Genomic DNA, 25,244 nt, shown 5'->3' with positions numbered 1-25,244 from the left:
ATGTGGCACAAATTGTGCCATAAGTTGTGGCCAAAGACTAACCCAGGTGAGGGCCTGAGGGGACCCGGGCTCCCCTGGATCCAAAAAAAAAAAAATTTAGTAGCTAAAATTTTCAACAAAAAAAAAAAAAAAAGACTTCGGCTCAAAATGACTTGGCCCCCTATTCCAGCTAGCCAGCCCAGTCAAGACTTAAGAGCCCAGGTAAATCTAAAAAAAAAAAAAAAAAACCTAATCATACGAGACTCTTGCATGATTAGTTTTTATGACAATGACCCGAATCAGAGACATTGGAGTTGTTAGAGACTACAAACTTCCTTTTATTATAACACATCATGCAAAATAATGCTTCTTATTTTTTTTTTTTTACTTTTTAATTAATTATTTATATAAGCGTGAAAATAGAATGGAGTTATTTAAGCTTAGCTCAGCTTTAAAACCTTAAAAGACATTAAAATCTTTTAGAAGTAGTGCTCTTTGTTTATTGGTAAAGAATTTCTATCCATAAGATTTTACGGATTATGACAAACAAGTGTTGGAAAACGAACTTTACCATTTTGAGCATAATGTAGTCCAAGATCCAGAGTTCAAAAAATTGAACAGTATATTTGAGTTGTGTCAATAGTTAGTGAGAACTGAAAACTTAGAACATTACAAACTTGTTTATAGAATGGTGAGACTTGTGCTTACTCTTCCAGTTTCTACTGTTACTACAGAGTGAGCATTTTTAGCTATGAAAGTTGTCAAAATTAACTGTTGAAACAAAATGGAAAATGATTTTTTGATGGACTCTTTGATGTTATACATTGAAAAAGATATAACTTCAACATTTAGTTTAGATTCAATCATAGATGATTTTAAAGATTTGAAAGAGCGTCAAGTTCCCTTTTCATAGATGATTGTTTTAAAAAACTACAGTATTTCGTGTCTTTTGTTTTTGTTGGTAGATGATTATATCTTAATATATTAAAAAATAATAATTTTTAAATATTTGTCTCGGTTAATAGTTTATTATTACTATATAAATGTGTATTTATTTATTTATTTTTTCGCTTATCTCTGACGTCAACTTGAAATCCTGGTGGTTGTGGCACAAGAACTGCTATGTATGTTGCAGTTGCAAAATTCTTGCCATCTGTATTAACGCGTGAAATGAATAAAGAAGATGGTGGCCCAGGCCTAGTGGCCCACATTTCATAGTCATACTCATTCTTGAGAGGATCCCACATTCTATGTTCCGGTGCTGTACCTGTATAGCACTACAGGTTTCTTATTGATTTATTACCAGAAGGACCCCGATTTTTATTTGGGTTCTCTTAACGGGTGAGGTAACTCCTGTCTATGAATCATTTTAAGAAAATTTTAATACAATATTTATGAGAAACATAAAAATTTGTAAAAAAAATAAAATAAAAGTTTTACGTTTACAATATTTTCATAATACTTTTACATAAGATCATAGTTTGTTAATTGTTATTGGTTCTAATTTGAATTTATCACTAAAATTACTTTTTTGTCATACCAATAACAGCTTGTAACAACTAACCATTTAGGATTTGTTATGAAAATATGGACATAGTGTTTCTTGTAAAAAAAAGTAAGTTTTTTTTTTTTCTTTCCTCTTTAAATATTTCTTTAAATGTTTCAAAAATCAATATCTTAGGGGCATTTTTTAACTTTTTCCATTTTTATTTTATTTTAAAAAAAAGATTGGATAGAATTTCAATTTATGTTAGTCTCATTCTCATAACAATTGTTCTTTATTATCAACTTCTTAATTTGGTTTTTTGGTTGAGACAGAAGTCAAATGTCCAATCTCTTATTCGACCACAAATAATTTCAATAGATTAGCTGATTCAAACCTATAAAAAGACCCACCTTAAGAATTATAAGATCTAAAGACAAAAAATTTGACACATTTTAATATGACAAATTGTTAGTGATAAGTAAAAAAATAATGTCAATAGTGGACTTAGACGAGAAGGAAGTACACTAGTTATGAGTCCCACCAATTGTGAGAAAGAAGAAACATATACGCGAGTGTATTTTTCCCTAGATGAGAACCACTATAAGCTTAGCACATTGATGTAAGTTGTCAATTTTTTTTTTTAATAATTTATAATGCTGGAGTTAGAGAGCCCAAAAACAAGAATAAATAAATATATAAAGATTTTTTTTGAGAGAGTTTCAACGAGACTTTACCAATTGAGTTAACTAAAATCCACATAAATAAATAAAAAGAATAGTCCCAACCTACCAAATAGGAAAGAGAAATGTTATTTTCACAATATTTTTACAACAAATCTAATATGACAAGTTATTACTTATGTTACTAATAGATAAAAAAATAATTTTAATATTAAATTTAAATAAAAAACCTGTAATAACTTACCAACTAATATTTATGGGGTAAATATTATGAAAGTAACCATCTCAAAAACATATCGACCACACTCATATAGTCAGAGTCTACACTTTTTTTTTTTGCTAAACAGTCAGAGTCTAGACTTGGATCTGAATCTGGGACTGAAAGCAATGGGGCATTAATGGGCCAAATAGAATGGATCTTCTATTAATATTACGTCGCCGACACAAGATGCCATAAAATTAATCAAACAACTACAACTACAACTACAACTACTTATTAAGATTATCGCGTGGTGCTGCGCGCGTTATGTTTATCATCATACAAAGACAAACACACACCCACAGAGTGAAACAAACAGTAACGTATCCAAAATTCACGTCGCATCCAACATAAAAAGTACCATTCGCATTTAAATTCAACTCCACCACTTCTCTCTCTCTCTCTCTCTCTCTTTCTCTCTCCAATCTCCATCGCAAACTAAAAAAGCAGAGCATTCACACAGTTCAACGCAACGCAACGCAACAGATCTAAGATCCAAACCTCAATGCGCTTCGCTCATTTCCTGATCTGAGGTGACTTCTCTCTCTCTTTCTCTGCTTCTTTTCGGATTTCATGCTTATTGAAAACTTTGCTCGTCTCATTATGGTGTTGAATCGATATCAATTGGTTCTTAACGCGCAATCATTTATATATGTATATGGATCTGAGTGCACCGTTTATGGTTTCCATTGCATTCTGTCACTATGTATTGAATGAGTGATCACTTTTGTCTATTCTGTTTTCTGTTTCTGATTTTGGATGTGGATTTGGTATTTGAAGTGCAGTTTTTTTTTATATAATTCTACTATGACTAAGTTGATTAATGGAGATCTTAAGTATTCTTTTATTTTCAGAGCTCTTTGTTTGTTTCCTTAGATATTGGGGAAGAAAAAGGTGTTGAATTTATTGGATCTTTTTTAATTTGGCATTGAATGTTAAATTATGCTGTTACTTAAAGTGGATTGGGATCTTTTCTTGGAAGCTAAAACACCATATATGGTCAAATATTTATATATTTAAACAGAAGGGGCCAAAGCTCAATCACCTGCAATTCAATTTCATTTCCAAACAAACCAACCCCACAATGCCTTATAGAGTTCTTCATGTTTAGATAAGCAGCTTCATACACAAATGCAGCTAAAACTCGATTTTCTGGAAACACCTCTGAGTTTATGCAACTTTAATATATATATATATATATATATATATATATATATATATATATATATATATATTTGACATAACAATTTAATGATTGTGAATTAGAATGTATAAATATACTTCTATCTTGCAATTTTCACTAGTGGCTTATGTAAAAATATCTGTGATTTTATCACATTCGTTTCTTCCATACGCTTCTTTAACCGGTGAAGATTTACTATGTTTATATGGTTTGTTGTCCTGTGAAAGCTAATTTTTCGCCATGGAATTTTTTTTAAACAGGGTATAGTTCAGTTTTGTGGACGCATTGTTTTATACAAAAGTGGCTATGTCAAGGAGGCAAGTAGGCTCCACACGGCGTGGTGGAAGTCTTCCGTTTTTGGGAGTTATAAATTCAAAATCAAAATCTTCTCCCTTAGTATCTGTAGTTCTTGTCGTTCTGGTATTGTTCATATCTAAACATCACTTATCTTTTTGCCAATTTATATTTTAGTCCGTATTTGTGTGTAGTTGCTATTTCAGCTAGAGATCATCATGTTTGTTTACTAATCGTATTTTTCCTGTCATTTTTAAGCCCGTATTTTAAATAGTACAAATGATAGCAAAAGTTATTAGTTAAAATCCTGATAGCTTCTTTTTGTCTCCTGGTTGAAACTTGCAGGGAGTAATCCTTCTTATCGGCTATGCTTCTCGAAGTTCTCGTCGCTCAGGTTTGTGTTTGGTTTGTGTACACTACTCTTTGTCATTACATTAAATGGTAAATACCTTTTAAATTCAATAGGTTAGGCATGCCATTTTCGGCTTCTTGCTGTCAAATGTAGCTACGGAACAACATGAATCACTTCTTTGTGTGCTTTCTTTTTAGATCAAAATGTCTCTTTAGTTATTTTAATTATTATCAAATTAATGCATTAATTAAAATATCATTTTTAACAATACAGGTGCATTTGGAGGAAGTAGAGAAGCAGATAGCAAGATTGAAGGTATATTTGTTTGGCCTCCCAACCCCCACGTCCACCCCCAACACACAAAAATGTTGCTGCTTAATTTTTCCTTTTGAATGACATATAAAGGTCTAGGCATGTTATATATATATAGTTTGCAATTGTATCTCGACGTTAAGCTGCTTGAAATATTGGGGAGAATTTTTATTTTTTGTGTACATTGGAGGCACCTAAGCTTATGGGCATATAATGAAAAGCCTGTCCATGCTCTTTCGAGAGAGAAAGTTGGACCTAGGTGAGAGGGCACAACTTCCTGCTTTATCTTTTATCGTGAACCAAATTAAATACTTATATCAATGGTGTACATATAGAGAAAGTTGGACCTAGGTGAGAGGGCACGACTTCCTCCTTTATCTTTTATTGTGAACCAAATTAAATACTTATTTCAATGGTGTACATATAGACTAAGATGGGCAGCTTGTGTATTGATGAATGTTCTCCAAGTGTTGCTTTTGGTAGAAGCATCAGGTATTCTAAATATGGGATAAAACTTGCCAATGAACTCTAGCTCAAATGATGCTCCCTCCCCTTGTAAGAGTAAGGTGGAGGATGAGATTGTGGGTTCATGACCCACTGGATGCATGTGTTGCTTACAAATAAAAAAAAAGGATATCGTGGAGACCTTCAATCAAGTAAAACTTTATTTTGGTTAAGTATAGTGGATGATCATTGAAATGTGCTTTTAATCTTTGATTTTGTTGCATGCCAAGGTCAAAGTTTCTGGATTTGAATGTCCTCCATTCTCCTCCCCCCCCAAAAAAACCCAAAACAATAAGGGACCATAATTTAGAAAATCTTATTATTCGTAATCTGAGAAAAAAGTTATGTAGGGAAAATTTCTAACTTAAAATGTTATTTAAGGCAATATGTTTCGCTGTTATATGCTTTACATGGTAACCTTATGATTCACCACCTTGAGTAGGTTGTCCTTTGCTCCTATATATGTGTCATGCAGCATTTAACAGTGAACAAGTTCTGATAGTGTCAGATGTGTTTTGAATTGAACCATATTGATAATTGATGAATTTGAAGCTATAAGCTGATACAGTTTCCATCCTCATTGGCCAAGATTGAGGTTTTAAGTCATTCTCCTCTCCCCCCCACCAAAAAAAAAAGTCAGTGCAAAGAATTCACTGATAGCAATATGGCCCTTTAACTATTTTCTTAAATTCAAGGTGGAAATTCATTGCATCTTGCAGGTGACTTTTCATGCACCGCAGAAGTTGAGAGAGCAATACCTTTTCTAAAGAAAGCATATGGTGACAGCATGCGCAAAGTTTTGCATGTGGGCCCTGATACTTGTTCAGTGGTCTCCAAATTGTTAAAAGAAGAGGAAACTGAGGCATGGGGTGTGGAACCATATGACATAGAGGATGCTGATGGAATCTGCAAGAGTCTTGTGCACAAAGGCATTGTTCGTGTGGCTGATATCAAGTTCCCTCTACCCTATAAAGCAAAATCTTTTTCTCTTGTTATTGTGTCAGACACGTTGGATTACCTGTCTACAAAATTCCTGAACAAGACCCTTCCAGAAATTGCTAGAGTGTCTTCTGATGGTCTTGTTATCTTTACAGGTATTTTTTTTTCTTTTTTCTTTTTTTGAGAAATTTATCTATCCATGTAATATCAACATTACAAAATATTCATATGTTATTTATCTATTTATTTTAAAATTTATAAATTCATGTTTAGAAGTAATTGCACTTTTAGCTGCATCACTTATGATGGATACATCAGCAACCTAATGCAATACAATAATTGTCTAAAAGACGTTTAGCAATGACATCTCCTATCTCTCACTCCCTTCTCTCTAATTCATGCGCACACCAGCCAAGGGGGAAACTTTTATCCTAGGCAGATATACAGATAAAGTCAATAGAATGATTTAGATCTCTTGCTATGGAAGCTAGGCCAAAAATCTCCACAGTAATCAAACTTTCTCACCTGTATTCAATAATCAATAGAAATACTTCAATTTATAGCTTTAAGCATTGTACTTTCCTGTTGGGCATATGTACACCTTTGAATGATTGTTAGATGTTTTTTCTTGGTTCTGTTATTCCTTTACGATAATTTCATAAATATCTATTGCTGGCATTCATTTTCCAATGTTTTCATCATGGTTATTCATGTGAAAAAGTATTAAGCCTGATCTTTGTTTTCTTTGCTTTTCAATTTTATGTTTAGGTTACCCTGGTCAACAGAGGGCTAAAGTTGCTGAGTTGTCTAAATTTGGACGGCCGGTAAGTGTACATATATCACAACTTGTATGGCATCTCTCAGCTCTTGGGGTGTTGTTGGATTAAAACTACTTTATTAACAATCATGTTATTGGTGAAGTCTTCACTGGTTTTCAATGCAGACCCAATTTGAAGGGGCACTATATAGGGATACTATATTAGCGTTCAGCATTTAGTGATTAAATTATTGTTGTGTTGTATAATTCAAATGGTGCAATACAAAAAAAGGTTAAGAGCTAGCCAGGAAAGAGGTCTGGAAAATCATTAATCCATCTTCCATATCCTTGCCGAATTCTTTTGGTTAATCATTACCATTACCAAGTAAAATGGAAGAATCAAGAGGACTCAAGTTGTTCCGTTTATGCTTACTTTTGTTGTATTATATTATATTATTTGTTTCTATAACATTTTTTAGTTCTCATATCTAAATGTGATTTTGACTATAGTTTATGCTTTTTTTATCTGTTGTAGGCAAAATTGCGAAGCTCGTCTTGGTGGGTACGCTTTTTTGTCCAGACCAGCTTAGAAGAAAATGAAGCTGCCATAAAGAAGTTTGAGCAGGCTGCATCCAAGAATTCATACAAGCCAAGCTGCCAAATTTTCCATCTCAACTCATACCATTGATATTTTAAGATTTATTACATTTTATCATCATTTTTGGGATTCTCTCATGCAACAACCCCACAAAAGAGGAAAAAAAGTGAAAAGAAAATGTCCAGTGCTCATATAAAATGCACCCTCTTTGAGGTTATCAGCTTTGGTACAATAGATGTTTATGATATTCCTTATGTTTTGTTCTTAACATTATACAATCAAATATTTATTAATTTAATTGGAAAAATAGCCTGCATTCTTTTTCTCTGTAATCTCTCTTGTTATATTCACAATTTTTGGGAATTTTTCATGCAAACAAAATAGATAAATAAGTAAAAACTAGTACGAAAAGAGGGGAAGAAGATTTTCAGCTTTCATACAAAATGCTTCTTTGTGGGTTATTGAATTCAGTGTCATAAATGTTTGATTATATAAACTTGTGTTCTGTAATCTATATTGTACAGTCAATATCCCTTTATTTAAATGATGGAAAATATTAGCATCAATTGTTTACCTCCGTGTGTTAAATTTTTATATCTGGTTTTCTTATCCGTACTTCTCTCTAAAAGAACATATCCAGGCCATCATCTTGCCTATGCGAATTGTGCTTGCACATCAGTTTTTGAGAATCTGTGCTTCGCTCCCACAACAGAACTCCAGCCTTTCGGTTTTATCCCCCACCCCTTTTTGGGGCCTATGTAAAGTAACATTAGCTTAACAAAAAGCAGTGGCGGCGCCACATATAGGTCAGGGTGGTCCTGGGACCACCCTGACCTGAATTCTTTTTTTTTTTTTTAATATATATATAATAAAAAAAATTTATTTACCTACCTATAAAAAAAAATTATGAACACCCTCAAAAAAATTAGGAACACTCTCAAAAAAATTTTATGCCAATAAAATTAAATTTTGGTAGATTATTTGTTACATTTTGGCTGGTACCAGTTTTTAGAAGAAAAAAAGAAAAACTCTTAAAACAAACTCGTCAAGATAAGATGCCATTACTGCGTCGAACGCCTAAAAAACAAATCCAACTATCGCAAAGGTCGCCCCTTCTTCTTCTTCTTCTTCTTTGCTTCGTCTTAGACGTCCTGCTAGTCTACCTCTTCTTTCTTTTTTTACTCTAGTTTTTGCTTTGTCAAGTTTTTTCTTTAGTTTGTTTTTTAGACGTTTAGCTTGCTGACCCCACCCACATGACAAAGCTTTGGAAATGACAAAACTCAAAAAGCTAACAAAAGATTTTGATTTCAAATTTATTTATTGAGTCTTGTCTCTTCCCAATATGATATACATATATACACTCTTATTTTACTATTTTTTGTTGTTGTTTTTCATTATTTAATTATATATTTATGTTTTAATATTCTAAAACAATAATTGTTATGTAATAACTAAATGATTTGAGTGTCAAAAAAGAAAAACTAATGATTTGTTTATTTGAGTTTTACTTATTTGGATCAATAATTTTATGTTGTATAAGAAAATATAAATATTTTTTATTTTTATTTTTTTTAGAAACCCCGAAACACCCTGAAACGGTACGTCGAAATAGATCGGTACCAAAATATTCCGTTCCACTAAACAAACCGAAACAAGGTCCAAAACGGTATTCATACCATTGCTTTCAAGCAAAAAGAAAAAGCTAAAAAAAAAAAATTTGAACTAAAATCTAAAAAATAAAAAATTGTAATAGAGAATCTGAAGAAAAAAAAATTGTAACAGAGCAAGCCCACCGAGGAACACCCTGAGAAACAATCCTGGAGCCGCCACTGACAAAAAGTAAAAAAAATTCAAAACTACTCCACTCTAACAGTTCACAATTTTGCCTACTTCAAAAAAAATAGCTTTACCAAATGCTTGTGCATTGACATCAGGACGCACAAAACATACTTGCATTATAAAACCTTTCATTTGGTGATTTCCGGGTCAGGTGCTCCATTGTGAGTGAATCATATATTCTACAGATGTCGCATGATTCCAATACACCAAGGGAAAGGATCTGCTTGTTTAAGGCCATGGGGAAAATTAAACCTAAGGGTGTGCATGAGTCGGGTTGAGAGGATTTTTTGACCCAACCCACTATGGTGGGTCAAAAAAAATTAACCCAACCCATTACATAAGTCCAACCTAACCCAACCCAACCCACATAGGTCAGGTTGAACCCATGCATTGGACAAATTTATTATTATTATTATTATTATTATTATTAAATTGAGTAGAAAAAAATATAAATATAAATATATTAAAAAAACTCAAAGATTAGTATCAATATAACTCCTTAAAGGCAAACTACACTAAAGACTAAACAATAATAGTAATTTATTAGGGTTTGTATGAACTAATTGACTTTTATATAGGATAGGAAGAGTTGGTTATTTTAAAAAATTTATTAATTATATAATATATTTTAAATATATATATTAAATATATAGGTGGGTCAAGTTGGGTTTAGTAGGTTTGAAATTTTATGACCCAAACCCAACCCAACCCACTATCAAAATTTTTTTTTGTAACCCAACCCAACCCACCAAGGCCTAAAAACCGACCCAACCCGGCGGGTGGGGTTGGGTAGGGTCGGTTTTGGCAAGTTGGTAGGTTGGCTGCACACCCCTAATTAAACCTGTCAGAATGCAAATATTCCATACAATGATATTCTTTTTGCTACATTTAAGCACCCCACTACTGGGGGATCAACTCCTGGATTCACCATTCAACAAGAAGGTTCGGCTTCATGTTCACTTCAATAAATTTTACTATAGAGAGCTGTGTTGTTGACCAACGGAAAACTCGAGAGAAAGAAAGATGCACAAACAAAAAAAACAAAAAAAAAAACGAGGTGAACTATCTATACTCTTATCAGTTATGGTTTGCAGTAAACAAAGTCAAAGAATAATCAAAACTCTATCAACTTGATTGGCTCAAGAATGAAAATCATGTAGATTTATGCTGAATCTTAACTAACTGCTTGAAAATTTTAATGAGCTTTTGTATTTTGGTCGGTGCCATAAGTTTGAGCAGAGTCAATAGTTAGAAGACACCCTTGATTGATGGGTTACTGATGTTATGCCTTCTTTGGGAGCTGATACAGCACTGGGTTCCACATTGATTGCTTGACAATTTGAATGAGCTTTTGTATTTTGGTTGGTGCCATGAGTATGAGCAGAGTCAACGGTTGGTAGATACCCTTTATTGATGAGTTACAGATATTATGCCTTCTTCAGGAGCTGATACAGCACTGGGCTCCTCTTTCTCTGTCGCAATAGTGAAGTTTAGACACATACTTATCACCAATAATCCCCACATGAGCATTTCCCTTCCTTAAAGCAGTGAAACCTGTGAGTATCTCTAATAGTGATTTCCCTCCCAGAAATGGCAGAAATAAATTTGATTGCGTTGTGGCAATCCCCACATATCCTTAGGTTCTTCACGACAAGTATAGGCTCTCCATCTTTAGACGAGATCAGCCCAAAAGCAACTGCTAGCTTCTCACTGTGATGCCCTAACCTCATCTCCTTCTCTCCCTGCCCTGTTTCATCATCCTTAACCAAAGCCCATCTCACATCTGGCACATACCCTGCTCGCTTCATCTTCTTTGACATCTCCTCCAAGTATTCGTATATTTTCTTTGTCATCGGGTGTGAACTATCTTCAGCCACGAACACATGTATCCTCTTATTCACCTCAATCCAGCTACAACCTGGTTTTTTTTTTACACCTCTATCTCGCATAAGCTTTCTAACTCTTGCTGATTCTTCCCATTTTCCAGCACTGGCATACATATTGGCAAGCATGACATAGGGAACAGCATTTGAAGGTTCCAGCTGAAGAACATTATTGGCAGCCTTTACTGCTAGCTCCATGTTTCCATGTGTTCTACAGGCACCAAGTAACGAAGCCCAACTGATTGAGCCAGGGCTAAATGGCATTGTCTCAATCAGCCTCTCAGCTTCACTTAGTTTGCCAGCACGACCCAAAAGATCTATCATGCATGAATAATGCTCTGCTTCTGGTTCAATGCTGAACTTTTCTTTCATCATATTGAAATAATTCTGACCCTCCTCAACCTTTCCAGTGTGAGCACATGCACAAAGGACAGAGATAAAGGTTATGCTTGTAGGGGCAATATCTATCTCCAGCATTTGCTGAAAAAGACGTATTGACTCTGTTCCAATACCATGTTGAGCATAACCTGCAATCATTGAATTCAACGAGACAGTATTGTGCTCCGGCATCCTATCAAATAACTTCCTTGCATCTTGAAGATTCCCACACTTTGAGTACATTGCAACGAGAGCATTATTGACTGAAATTCGATTTGAAGGAATCTCAGATTTGATTGCCAACGCATGAATCTGTTTTCCTTGAGAGGGAGATGACAAATTGGAACACGCACTAATCATACAGACGAAACTGCAATCATCAGGGCGGTAACCAACACGTTGCATCTGCCGAAAGCAATCAAGAGCATCTTCAGAGAAATCCTCATTTTGGGAAAACCCTGAAATCATTGTGTTCCAAAGAACCAAATCTGGTTCAGGAATCTCTTGAAATACTTTCCTACAATCTGACATACCACCCTTACACTTGGAATATAAATCAATCAAACCACTACCAACATGTGAATTCTGGTGAAATCCAGTCTTTATCAACTTAGCATGAAACTGAAGCCCACCCAACAAATCCTCCACACATGTAAACGCAGTCAAAACACTCGCCAAAGTAAACATGTCAACAACAAATCCCCTCCAAACCATTTCCTGAAACAATCCCAGCGCTTTTGAACCCTCCCTATGTTGCCCATACGCTACGATCATTGAATTCCAAGACACCTCATCTCTAACCTCCCCCATCCCATAAAACACCCTCTTTGCCTCCTCCAAAAACCCGTTTTTACTATAATAAGTAACAAGCGCATTGTTAACCGAAACATAAGAATCAAACCCACCCGACACTGTCAAAGCGTGCACTTGTCTTATCATGTCAATATCATCAGAACAAGCTGTGACCATACCAGACAGAGTGAAGCCATCCATGTCAAGACCCATCTCCCTCATCCCCGAAAACAAGCGAAACGCAGGTTCAGGTTCACCACGATCTGCATAGGTAGAAATGAGAGTGTTATAAGAGACAAGGTCTGGTTGCGGCATTTGATCGAACAGTTGGTGGGCAATATCAGTTCTTGATTCTTTAGCGTAAGCAGCAATGATGGCGTTGAAAGAGAACACATTGGGGTCTAAAGTGCAGTGAAAGGCGTTGCGGGCAGCAGAGAGGCGGCCACATTTGGAGTATGCAAGGATGAAGTGGTTGGAGAGGTAGGTGGAAGAAGGGACAAGGGACTTGATGTATAGGGTGTGGAGGGACTTGGCAGTGAGGAGATCTTTCTGGGCAATGCATGTTTTTAAAAGGTGACGAAAGGTTTGGAGGGACCACGGCCATGACCATGAAATTTGGTTCATCTACTACGTACTTTTACCGGGAAACGCATGAGCATGAGTTAAGTTTACGAGGAACTAGTTAGTTAGGAAGAGTTCCTTTTGGATTTGGCATTCAACTGCAGTTAAGTCTATTTTCAGTATTTTGAGACCCTAGACTCCCTTCTTCTTCTTCTTTTTTTTCTTCTTTTTCTTAACCGGCCCAGACTAGGGATGGCAATAGGATGAGGTAGGACTGAAGGATGGGATATTCGTCTTCGCCCCACTTGATTTTCTCTTGCCTCATTCCCGCCCCACTTTGCCCTGCATGACGAGAAAAACTTTATCACCCTATTCCCATCCTTTGGAGCCGACGAAGCCTCGCCCCACTCTGTAAATTCTACTTTTTGTTAATTTGCCCTACAACTAGTGCAATTTTTTTTAATAAAACTTATTTTATTAATAAAAAATACTTGAAATTACAACTAAATTTATCTCATCAAATCAAATCAATTTTTAGAAAAAAATTGATTAATATATCCAAACGTTTAACAAGACAATCACAAAAAAATAATAATAATAATAATAATAATAATATAACACATAACAAAATAAAGGCAGAGAACTACATTGGGTATAATAAAATAAGCTAATATTGATATGTTTATTTTAATAGTAGGGTTTTAGGTATGAAAAATTTACAATTATAACCTTTAGTAATGCAGGGTTAGGCGGGGACGGGGAGGGGCGGGGTGGGGTGGGTCTAAAAAGTATAAACTCATTCTTGTCCCGCCCCATGGTGCGAGACTAAAATCTTGCCCCATCCCCACTCCACCACCTTTATAGGGCGAGAAAAACCAACGCGGGGCAAGATTGCCATCCCTACCCCAAACTCCTAAATCAAGTAAGATTTAAAATGTTGCATTTTGGGTTTTGAAAACTCCTAAATCAAGTAAGATTTAAAATGTTGCATTTTGGGTTTTGATCTTTATATATATATATATAAAACCCAAAGAACAGCCTAGGCCCATTTAAAATAGTGACTTCTAATGCTTTAAGCCCAATACAATAAATTTGTAAGAAAGTGGTCTTTCCGAGCCAATTGCAATGCAATAAATTTGTAAGAGAGTGGGCTTTCTGAGTCAACTGCAATGCTAAGTGATTACAAGCTTGAGGATAATAGGACTAAAGCAATTAACATGAACGAAAGAAGCACACATTTAGTGTTAAGTCTTCCTCGGGCGGGTCCGAGGATGAATTGTTCATTAACAGCCAAAGCTGATTTCTTTACAATAGGATGTTTTGTTCTTTCTCTCTCAATTTGACAAAAATGTCCATCCTCTTTTCTAGAGGGGATCCTTTCCTTATATAGCCCTTCTCATTGCATTTTAGTCATCTATCTGTACGTCTCAAGGGAAAAATTTGGATGATTGTCCCATCAGGACCCTTCTGGAGGTGGTAGAGAGAGTTGTGAGCTGTTGAGTCACTATTAAGGTGTATTTTCCTCATAAATGCAGCCAGCTCAATTGGTGCAGAGTATTGAATGTGGAGATGATGGCCACCTTCCCAAATATTTCTCTTTTTTCGTTGCTTACACAACTCTGGTGCAAGGAGCTAAGTAAGGTTCTCCCGAGGTGCATTTGCTCCACGGATGACGGGCATGTTTGCCTCCTTTCCTCGGACCTCTTTTTCTAAGTTTAGTCCGATTCTTAGTGGTCTTGATGTCTTCCTTCCTCGGTCTTAGCCCACGTGTCAAACTTGGGTTGACACATAGATGGACCTTTGATCATCCTCAGGCAGGGCCCATGGACCTTAAAATGTGCATATTGAAATATATTTATTAGATATGGTGAGATAAGCTCTATAGTGTTTGCAAAGCTTAAATACAGGGGTGGACCCCCTAAGAAGGGTGGGGGCCATAGGCCATAGCCTCCAAACTTTTCCAATTTTATAAAATTCCTCCTAAATTTTCTTAATTTTTTCAAAATTAGGAAAATTTAGAGTCTATTTGGGATCTGCTTATTTTGCTGGAACTAAATTTTTTTTTGCTGAAAGTACTGTAAATAAAGACAAAAGTTAGTTGAAATAGTACAGTGAGACGCATGAATAGTACTAAAAAGTGTAGTAGGACCCATGAATTAAGGATGACAATTTTGTCCAGGCTCGCTTAACCCTCCCCTCCTTGCTTCACCCCATGTGGGTTTTTCCCACCCGGCAAAGGTAGTGGGGTGGGGATAAAGCAAGATTTTAACCCCACACCATGAGACAGGGTGGGGATGTTTAGACTTTTTAGACCCACCTCGCCTCGTCCCGCGTTGCTAAGGGTTGTAATTGTAAATTTTTCATACTCTAAAACCCTATTATTTAAACAAACATATTAATATTAGATTATTTTATTCTACTTAATGTGGTTCTCTATCTTTATTTTTTATGTGTTATATTATGAGTTTTTTTTTTTGTTTTTTGTGATTGTCTTGTTAAATGCTTGGATATTATTCACTTTTTTCTAAAAATTGATTTGATTTAACGAGATAAATTCAGTTGTAATTTCAAGTATATTTTTATTAATGAAATAGGTTTCATTAAAAAAATTGTACTAGTTGTAGGGAAAATCAACAAAAAGTAGAGTTTTACGAGGTGGGGTGGGGTTTCACGAGGCCCCAAGGGGTGGGGATGGGGTGAGATATTTTTCTCCGTCATGTAGGGCGGGGCGGGGATAAAGATCCCATCCTTCAGCCCTGCCCCACCCCATTGCCATCCCTACCATGAATAGTAGAAAAATAAACTGAATAATAAAATAAGTTGGCTGTTTAAACTAGAGCGAAACGCACACTTATAGTGGGATTATAATTTGCTTGTTTTGGATTAGATATTTATAGTGGTCTGTGGTACAATACAAATTTTTTCTAAGTGACCAAATTATCCTCACTCCAATCTAAATCTATTTATGTACTAATCTATAATCTATATATAAATGCTAATATTAATTTATACTAGCCTCATCACATGTGCTTCGCGCATGCGATGAGGTTTTTTTTTTTTTCGTGTCATAATTTTCCATTCATCTCAATTTGAGACGTTTTTCTCTTCTAACCACACGCATAGTAATTTTTATTTTGAATATAAAAAAGAAATTCAATTAGATGAAAAAAAAAGTAGTACAAACAGATGTAAAAAGAAAACAATTCAAACACCAACATAAATAAATCATTAAAAAGAAAAAGAAAAAAAAAGGAGTACATTGAAAATCACCTTTTTTTTAATAATTCAAAAATAAAGAAGAAGAGATTTGAAAAAATAAAAACAAAAACCAAAATTAAAAAAATGTGGGATTAGAATTTAGAAGAAAGAAAACCCGAAAAAAGAAGAAGAAGAAGAAGAGAGAAACGTTTAAGTCTTGATAGAGGGAAAAAAAAAGGAGATAAAAAATGAAAATGTTGGGCTTAGTGGTCCTATTTTATAGCAAAAAAAAAATGTCTTATTTTTTATATATAATTTTTATTTTGAGAATATAATTTTTAAGTGGATAAATCGATTTGAAAATCAATAGGAGAGTGATCCTATTTTTTAGGCAATATTTTAGTGAGAGTTAGAGTGGTATTTTTACCGGATTTTCATTTAGTTTTGTCTTTACTTAAAAGTATGGGTGTAGAGGCATTTTTGGACCAAAAAAATGAGAATCCCAAATAGGGGAAGTTCCTTAAATAATAGTATAGATAAAAATTGATTAGGATAATCAATTATCACTTTTTTTAAAAAAATAAAATAAAAAGTCACCCTGCATTTAAAAAAAAATACATGGTTCGTGTTTTTTATTTTTATTTTTATTTTTTTGACCATGTTAGAAAAAATAAATAATGATACCCTAAAGAAAAGTTACATACCTTTTAATGAAATAAAGCAAGGTTTGTAGAACAGTTTTTTTTTTTTTTTTCACTTTAGTTGTAGCACACTTCAACGGATGTAGTACTCAAAGAATGTCTTCTTCTCTTCTATTCAATTAAACCACACACATGCTACTTTTATACAAGTAGCCACCTGACAGAAACTGTATTTCAATTAGGAATAGTAATAGTAATCTTTGATAAACGATTAAGAAGAGTTTTTGTTGATGTGCAACTGACAAAAATTCTATTTCAATTAGGAATAATAGAAATAGGAAGAGTTTTTGTTTGCGAGAAGTTCTATTGAGAACTTTTATTGTACATGTTTCTTTTTTTTATGAGAAGTTCTATTCAGAAAATGTAGGAAAGGTAAATATGTGGGGAATATACGTGGGGAGTTTTTTAAGCTATTGAGTAGAAGTAAGGGTGTCAATTCAGGTTAGCTTGTCAAGTTTGTGCTGTGTCGAAATAGGGGTATTCAACTAAATGACTCAACCTGAACCCAACTCATTTAATAATCGTGTCATGATCTTTCAACCATAACCCGACTTGTTAATAAGGTGGGTTGACTTGACCCAACCCAGTTAACATGTTTAATAAATGGGTCGTGTTGGGTTGACATGAATGTAACATAACTCATTTCAACCTGCATAATATTAAATATAACATTCATCTAGAAATATATATATATTTTTACATTCCAAAAGTAGTGCATACACTTCAAGTTTTCAACCCACATTCAAAATAATATAGTTCAACAAAAATATAACATCTATCTAGAAATAAGTTCTTTAAAGCCCAAAAGAAATGCATACACTTCAACCCAAATTCAAAATAACATAGTTTAACAAAAATATAATATCCTCAGGGTTTGTAAAGTTTCAATCTCTAATTGTATCCCTTGTAAATTTTTGTAATTACTTACTTTTAATTTTAAATTTAAAATATAGGTTGGATATAAAACGTATTTGACAAATCTAAAAAAAAATTAATATTTATTTGTTATATGAGTTAAACGAGTTGTGATAAAAGGGTCATTTCAGGTTGACATAAATAAATTCAAATGTCAAATGTGTCTATTACGAGGTACATGGGTTGACTCGCTTATGACACGTTTTTTATTGTGTCGCTTTCGGGGTGACTCATTTATGACCCAAACCCACTAAGGCCCAACCCTAACCCGCAAAAACTCGTGTCAGGTTCGTGTCGTGTTCGCAGGTTGGGTCAAACATTGACACTCCTAAGTAGAAGTAGGAATTTATATCGACATAGAAATAGAAATTTATTAAAAGTAGGAAGACATTTCAATGTAAAAGTAGAAATTTATTATTTTGTTAATTTACTATTATAACCCCATTTTAAGTTTTAGGTTAATTAATTTAGGGGTGCTTTTGACAGTAAAAAAAGTAATAACTAATTTTTTTAATCTTCTTAGTAGGAGTAGTAGTAGTGGTAATAATAATAATAACAATAACTAACTATGCATATCATTTATTATTATTATTATTATTATTATTATTATTATTATTATTATTATTATTATTGTTTCATTTATGCATATCATAACTAACTATGCTAGGAACTGTTTGGTGAGCTCCAATGAAAAATATACCTAATATGTTAGGTAATAACGCTATTTGTTTACCACTTGAATTAAAGGTCTAAGGAATAAGGGACTGAATTCATGAGAATGCAATCTTGCGAATCTAGTCAAGTAAGTGGATAATTTTAGAGAATATTTCCTTACATTGTAGTTTTAAGATTGTACACATCAAAGAGTTAACAAATTCAAGTGGAATCTTTTTTTGATGGTATAAAACATGCCTTTAAAGGACTTTTTTTTTATTTTTTATTTTATACAAAGAGTTTCAATTTATAACATTCGCTCTTAATGATTGTACAATTTTCACCCGAGTAGTTAAATTGTGCATATTATTGGTATTCTAAACTTCTACATCTATAAGAGCATTTGCAGCAGTGTAGCTAAATAGCTATATAGCTATTCTAGGTATACCAAAACACAAAAAAGAGGGTTGTAGTAGTGGAGCTATAGCTAAAATTTTTTACCTTCTTGCTACAGTGCACATCTATAAATAAATGTGCACTGTAGCTAAAAGCTAAAAAAAATTAATTTTTTATTTTCTCTCTGATTAAAATATTATTTTTTTTTTTTTTTAAAATTATTTTTTTCTTCTTAAAACTCTCAACTCCCTCTCTCAACTTTTAGACCTCTCACGCCGCTGCCCCCCCGACCCACGCCGCCAACACATGCCGCCACAGACCCAGCTTGCCTGCCCAGCTCCAACCCTCCTCTTCCGCCGACCCAGCTCGCCAACCCAAGCCCCAAGTCCCAAGCTGAAAGAGAGATGTACAAGTAGAGCGATGAGATTGAAGCGTAAGTAGAAACCAAAGCCTGGCGAGGATGTTGACAACGTGGGCAGCATCGACGCAGCGTTGATTCGTCGCAGATTATCAATGGTAATTAGTAACATCGCTCGTCCCTACGGTGCCATGATCGACAACGGCGAGAATTCTGGGTTCATGGGTTTTGGATTGCTAAGTTTGTGGGTTTCTGATATTTTTTTTTTTTTTGGTTTTTTGTTTTTTGTTTTTGTTGGTGTTTTTGGTTCTTCTTTGCATGGGTTTTTTGGTGTTTGATTTTTTTTGTGGGTTTGGTTGTGATACTGGATTGTGGTTGAAATGGCAGTTTGTTGGCTGTGTTGGTGGTGGTTTGATTTTTTCATTTCTTGTCGTGGGTTGTGGTTGTCACATAAAGGTTGTTGCTAGTGGAGTGGTGGTGGAGGTGGATGTGGCTAGCTGAAAGGTTTTGTGGGTGGTTGTTCTTGGCGGCAGTTGTGAATTGTGCGGATCAATTTGTGGTGTTTTTTTTTTGGTGGTGGGATGTATTATTTTGTTGTAGTAGATATATTATTTTATTGTGATATTTATATTATTTTATTATGTTGAAAGCTAAAGTAGCTCCACTGTTGTTGGATGTTTTGTAAAGTGAGTAGGTAAAATAGATAAAATAGTTTTTTTGTGGTGCCAAATAGCTAAAAAAAAATAGCTTCACTGCTGCGGATGCTATAACTTATTCAAATTTTTTGCTTTACTAATGATGCAAAATACTTTTGTGCGAAACCTTCATTGTTGTTTGAATGTATGTATGAGCTTTTATGCTCGAGATTCAGGTATTCGCCTAATTAGTTTGTATAATTTTCAACAGTGACAAGGTAACAGCCTCACAAGAGGGTTAACCATAATTCTAACAATGAATTTTGGATTGTCACAAAAATTTAAGCTATAATAATAATAATAGTAGGTGAAGCTGATAGAACTCAAATTAGAATTCTAAATTTGAGTTTCAATTTTGTGCCATATGTCCTAAATTATTTATTTTTAAAGAGTTTTATTTCTTAATTTTAGAATCAAATGTGGGACCACATTATAAATATTCATCCAAGTAAGTTATTAAGTACAAAAACCAAAGAGTCTAGAATAAATGAATTGTAAAAAAAAAAAAAGTGCTTCACAATAATTAAAAAAAAATATGGACAATTTACATTTTATACTTAACAATATCCTTACAAATTTTTTTAAAGAGTTATTAAAATATAAAAATGACTATCAATAATATTTAAATTATATTTATAGGAATTATATTATGTATCTTATTGTATAGTTTTAACTGTATGTATTTATTTATATGCGTGTAGTTACATGCTAGTATGATATAATGAAGAGTGAAGATAGTGATTAAATTTAAGATTTATTGCTCTGATACTGTGATAAATAATTGATTATTCCAAAAACTTATATTATTAAAAAATTATAAATAAAATACTTAATTATAATTATGACCGGCTAGCCTTCAAGCGGTTAATTTGCTATCCTTAATTTGCTTTGTTTTGGACAGTAACTTAAAGACCTATGAGATATTTTCTACTGGATCAACTGGGAATGACTGAACTTGGAACCTTCCAACTATTTTTAGGGTCCAGTTCTTGGTGAGTAAGGGGCCCAGGGCCCATTATTTCGGTGTAGGATCTGGCCCATCGAATTTGGTCTCCCCTATCCCGCAACTCGAGTAACCCAGCATTTCAGATCATGGCCAATGAATAGCAATTGATTTTGATTTTAGGTGTCTCGCCGAGTTAAAAATGTTGGCCCAAAACTGGTTGTCCATGTTTCGAACGATGGTTACTCCAACTGTCTGTGGGTCAATTGACAACCATATATATATATATATGATTGGAAGATTTTTATTTTTATACTTTTTTAATATTTATTTTTATTAAAAGTCTGGTAATTTAACTAGTTATTTCTTAATGTTTCCAAAACATCTACAGTTCAGGTTTTTTCTCCTTTATTATAACTATTGATGAATTATAATATTTATAAACGTAGAACAATATTTGGAATAAGATTTTTTTATTCCGACAACTAGTATGGCTAATGGGAGGTTTATAGGTTGGCCTCAACTCCCAATTTGACTATGGGTAGAGATGTGCAGCTAATCCACTAACTCACCAAAATCGACCCCGACTCAACCATCTAACTTGTCTGATTGTGTCAGTTTTTATAGGTTGGTTGGTTGGGTTGGGTTATAAATTTTTTTTAATAGTGAGTTGGGTTGGGTTTTGGTTATAACAATTACAACCCACCTAATCCGATCCAACCTACCTATATATTTAAATTTTAAATTATATAAATTTAATATGTATTTAAAACTATATTATTAATTTTTTTATTTAATTTCCCCCCTATTTGTTGGGTTACATGTATGATGGTATGAGTAAAGTCTCACATTGAATAAATATGAGAAGAATAAGTGGTTAATATAATATAATTGAGCACATATTCATTCGGCTTAAGCTTTTTGGGTTAAAGTGTGTCTCAATATGTTATATTAATTACTTAAAGAAGTTCTCTAAGGTGTTTATCTCCCGATACTATTCAGCTTTTCCTATATAAAACCCAATTACCTTGCAAACCTTAACAATCATATTTCTCTTTTTGCCGCCTCCCACTCCCACTCCCACTCCCACTCTCTTACTCCACTCTTATTTGTTTTAATTGAGTTGAGATACTAGTTCATGTATATTTTGTTTATCAATTTAGTTGGAAATATTTCGTTTATAATTGAGTTGGAATACTAGTTCATGTATATTTTTTTTATCAACTCAGGTGGTAAGTAAGATATATTTTTTTGCTCAATTTAATGATAATAATAATAATAATAAAAATTGTCAAACCCATGGTTTCAATCCGACCTAACTTGATCCATGTGGGTTGGGTTGGATTGAATCCCTGTGATGGGTTGGGTTATGTTAGATTTTTTTTAACCCATCATGATGGGTTGGGTTTGAAAATTCCATCAACCCGACTCATGCATACTCCTAAATGTGGGTTTGTGAGAAAATCCCAGAGAGAGACTGTTGCAAGTTCTTTGATAGCCAATGGCAACAAAATGGTTGATCATGGGAGGAGAAACAGTGAGTGGTGGCTATGTGTTGAGACTTGAGACTGTTGTTTTACACCTCTAAGGGGTGTAAACCATTATACTTCCTGTGAGCCAAAATTAAATTTACGAACAAACCTTAAAAGTATTTTTCGGTTGACCACCATTTTCGGTTGTATCAAACACCAAGAATTGGACAATTTTTTTTTTTTTCTTGAAAAATATTTTACATTGAAACAAACATAGCCTAAACACATGGACAAAAACTATTTTACAATTTTTGATCGATCGAATGTCAATTAAAATTACAAACTTTGTTTTGAGCTGCTTCTTGTACAAATGAGGAATGAATTACAAACTCATTTGATAATTACATTATCATGAATTTAATTACCAACTCGAAACCTAACCAATGTTCTTGATAGTTGATACAACTGAAGAAGATAACGTTGAAGCAAAGACGGGACTCATTCACAATGCTTAATATTATTTCTTAGGGATTGGTTTTCACCAGACAGTTCCATATTGTACCCGCTAAGAAGAAAAGTTTAAGAAGTTCCATTTGCATCCACCCGTTCACATATATTGGACTTGTCTTCTTTGAATTTGGTTTAAGTTTTCCTATATGGTTTTAACATGTTAACAGATGTGTATGAATTTTCATATAACACCACTTTCTTTGATATCATTCAGAAATCTTTAATTGCTTCTGTCCGAGCCTATGACAAAAAATCTTGGCCATATATGTATATCTACGCTCCACATGCCTTGTTCATCGTTTTAGAATGAAATGAAGATGGTATTGGCGTCGTTATTATGTACAGGTTTCAATGTGTTTAGATTATGGGGCCTTGGTTGCACAAAAATACAGTGTTTTAAGGGCAATGATTGAGATAGGTACATATATTGATAGGCCAATTCGAATATATAGTTTGCATCTATTTAATTAAGGCCTCCATGATAAGGAAAACGCGTATTAAAGAGTATGATTATATTTATAACGAGTTTTCATTCATCCAAAAGAAGAAAAAAAAACAAGATCAAATTAAAATTTGTCTTTAATAATTCTCTCTAGTTGTCTAGTTGTAGAAATCAAACCCACACACACAACATGCACAAGAAAGTAGGCCACCACGACCACGAACAAGCAACACTGATCAGTATGAAAGTTGGGCTGCTTGAGTCCCCATTTATCTAAAACGCAATGAAATTACACAGCTTGGTTGGCATTGTTTCATTTGGATATCCGTATATATATATATAGCTACAGAAAATAATTAGAAACAAGTTCAGAAATGAGACCCGTTGATGTGAGAGTTAGGCATACACTCCATGCTTGGCTGCTACCCAAAATGACCCACTTGTACGTACCAAAACAAAAAATTTAATTGGTTGATATCTATATATATATATAGAACTATGCAGGAATATTAAAAGGTCCTCGCTTATATATTGTAGCCCGTGACTTTTAGCAAGCTTAGTTGATTTTCATTTTCTGTAGCTAATTAAATTGGACTTACAGTGGTACAGCTGTATAAAAAATATTGCTTTCTGACTCATAGTCGACCATAGAGCTGCAAGTCCATTTCGGCATTTCCTAATATCATTTTCCAGTTGACAATAAACAAAAATCCACAACCACCCCCCCCCCCCCCCCCCAAAAAAAAAAAAAAAAAAATCCTAAAAGATGTTTCTGGTGTGGACAACAACACAGGATAACGTAGATGGCAATTTTTGAGGGAGAAAATGAGATAAAATCTGAGAAACTTTCTTCTTTCTACTGCATGCAAAATGCAAGGGATCCTGCACCATTACCATTACATTGTGCATGCCACTGTGTTTGCATGCAATGGATTACCATCTAAATACATGAAAAAACAAAATAAAAAAAACTGTCTATAAAACATTAAAGAATAATACATAAATTTTGTCACTCATGAATCATGAGACTACTAGAATAACATATATGTACTAAGAATTTTGTAATTCAGTTAACATTTCAAAATATGTATAATAAAAATGTCAAGAGTTTAAATTCTCTCATCTTTCAACTAGTGAATTATCAAAAAAAGAATAATACAAGTGTTGGCTTGATTTTTGTTATGATTTAGTGGGAATCCAGGAATGCAAACATAATTTGATTAAAAAGAATAAAAAAACCCTAGAACATCAACCTGTACTGAGTGTGTTTTATGAAAGTGGTTAGTACTGTCTTTCATTTACTTTCCGTCAAATACCATTTTCTAACAAGAAAGCGAAAGCGCTCCACTTGCGGCTCGTAATATTCTTCTTGAAACTTGGTCAACTATAAACTAGCCAATTAATTAACATCAACGATGAGATTATGCCTATTTTATTGACATCACATCATTTCATTATAAATTTATGAATACCTAATGTGTACCCGGCCATTTGGATAAGCAATGAAAAATAAAACTGAAGTGAAGTGGGGGTTACCCTAGTCCAGAAACATGCCACAACTGCATTCTCCATCTAGCTTCAACGTTTTTCCACATACTCATCAATTTAAACCCACAAGGCACAATACTTTCTTCACAAGAATTGGAACCGTGGATAATAGGATAAGTACTTGTAAATCTGTAACACTCAGCGTACACATCATCAAGTTTGAAATTTCGACTAGTCCCTTTACTACCTTTCACGTCAATGGTTGTAAAAAAAATTATAATAATAAATTAGGAAAAATCTCATTTGAAGAGAAGACTTTTAGTACGTATTCACTCTAGATGTCTGGAATTTACGTGTTTTGTTTCTATTAATTTAGTTAAGTTGGTTTCAGTAGTTTTCGTTGACCCCCTATAGTGTCTATTGTTGGATGCATAAGTCAAGCATCAATGTCATTCAAAAAGAAAGAGAGATATCAGAGACATTGATGGAGGTATTTGTAGACAACGGGGGCCATGGCCCCCCTCCCCCTCCCATTTCCTTTCTTTTAAAACTTTTAAAAATTTTGTGCACTTGCGCGTATACACACGCGCACGGGCGTGCATGCGTGAGCGCGCGCACATATATATATATATATATATATATATATATATATATATATATATATATATATAAATAA

General features: G+C 33.9%; 2 protein-coding genes across 2 annotated transcripts; one reads left to right on the top strand and one right to left on the bottom strand.

Annotated features, from left to right (window-relative positions):
- The first annotated feature begins 2,666 nt into the window (after nt 1-2,666).
- LOC142624653 (putative pectin methylesterase CGR2) lies at nt 2,667-7,675 on the top strand. The gene is made up of 7 exons (XM_075798313.1): nt 2,667-2,937; nt 3,848-4,007; nt 4,227-4,275; nt 4,507-4,548; nt 5,769-6,143; nt 6,757-6,812; nt 7,281-7,675. The coding sequence occupies exons 2-7, from the start codon at nt 3,894-3,896 to the stop codon at nt 7,431-7,433; spliced, it is 789 nt and encodes a 262-aa protein (XP_075654428.1). The 5' UTR covers nt 2,667-2,937; nt 3,848-3,893; the 3' UTR covers nt 7,434-7,675.
- Nucleotides 7,676-10,227: 2,552 nt separating this feature from the next.
- On the bottom strand, nt 10,228-13,038 carry LOC142624035 (pentatricopeptide repeat-containing protein At3g49710). The gene has a single exon (XM_075797535.1). The coding sequence runs from the start codon at nt 12,857-12,859 to the stop codon at nt 10,688-10,690; it is 2,172 nt and encodes a 723-aa protein (XP_075653650.1). The 5' UTR covers nt 12,860-13,038; the 3' UTR covers nt 10,228-10,687.
- Between the last annotated feature and the right edge of the window lie 12,206 nt (nt 13,039-25,244).

Source organism: Castanea sativa, chromosome 2 (assembly GCF_040712315.1).
Source record: "Castanea sativa cultivar Marrone di Chiusa Pesio chromosome 2, ASM4071231v1".
NCBI lineage: Eukaryota > Viridiplantae > Streptophyta > Magnoliopsida > Fagales > Fagaceae > Castanea > Castanea sativa.
The sequence above is the reverse complement of the archived record's forward strand: the minus strand, read 5'-3'. Positions and strand labels throughout refer to the sequence as shown.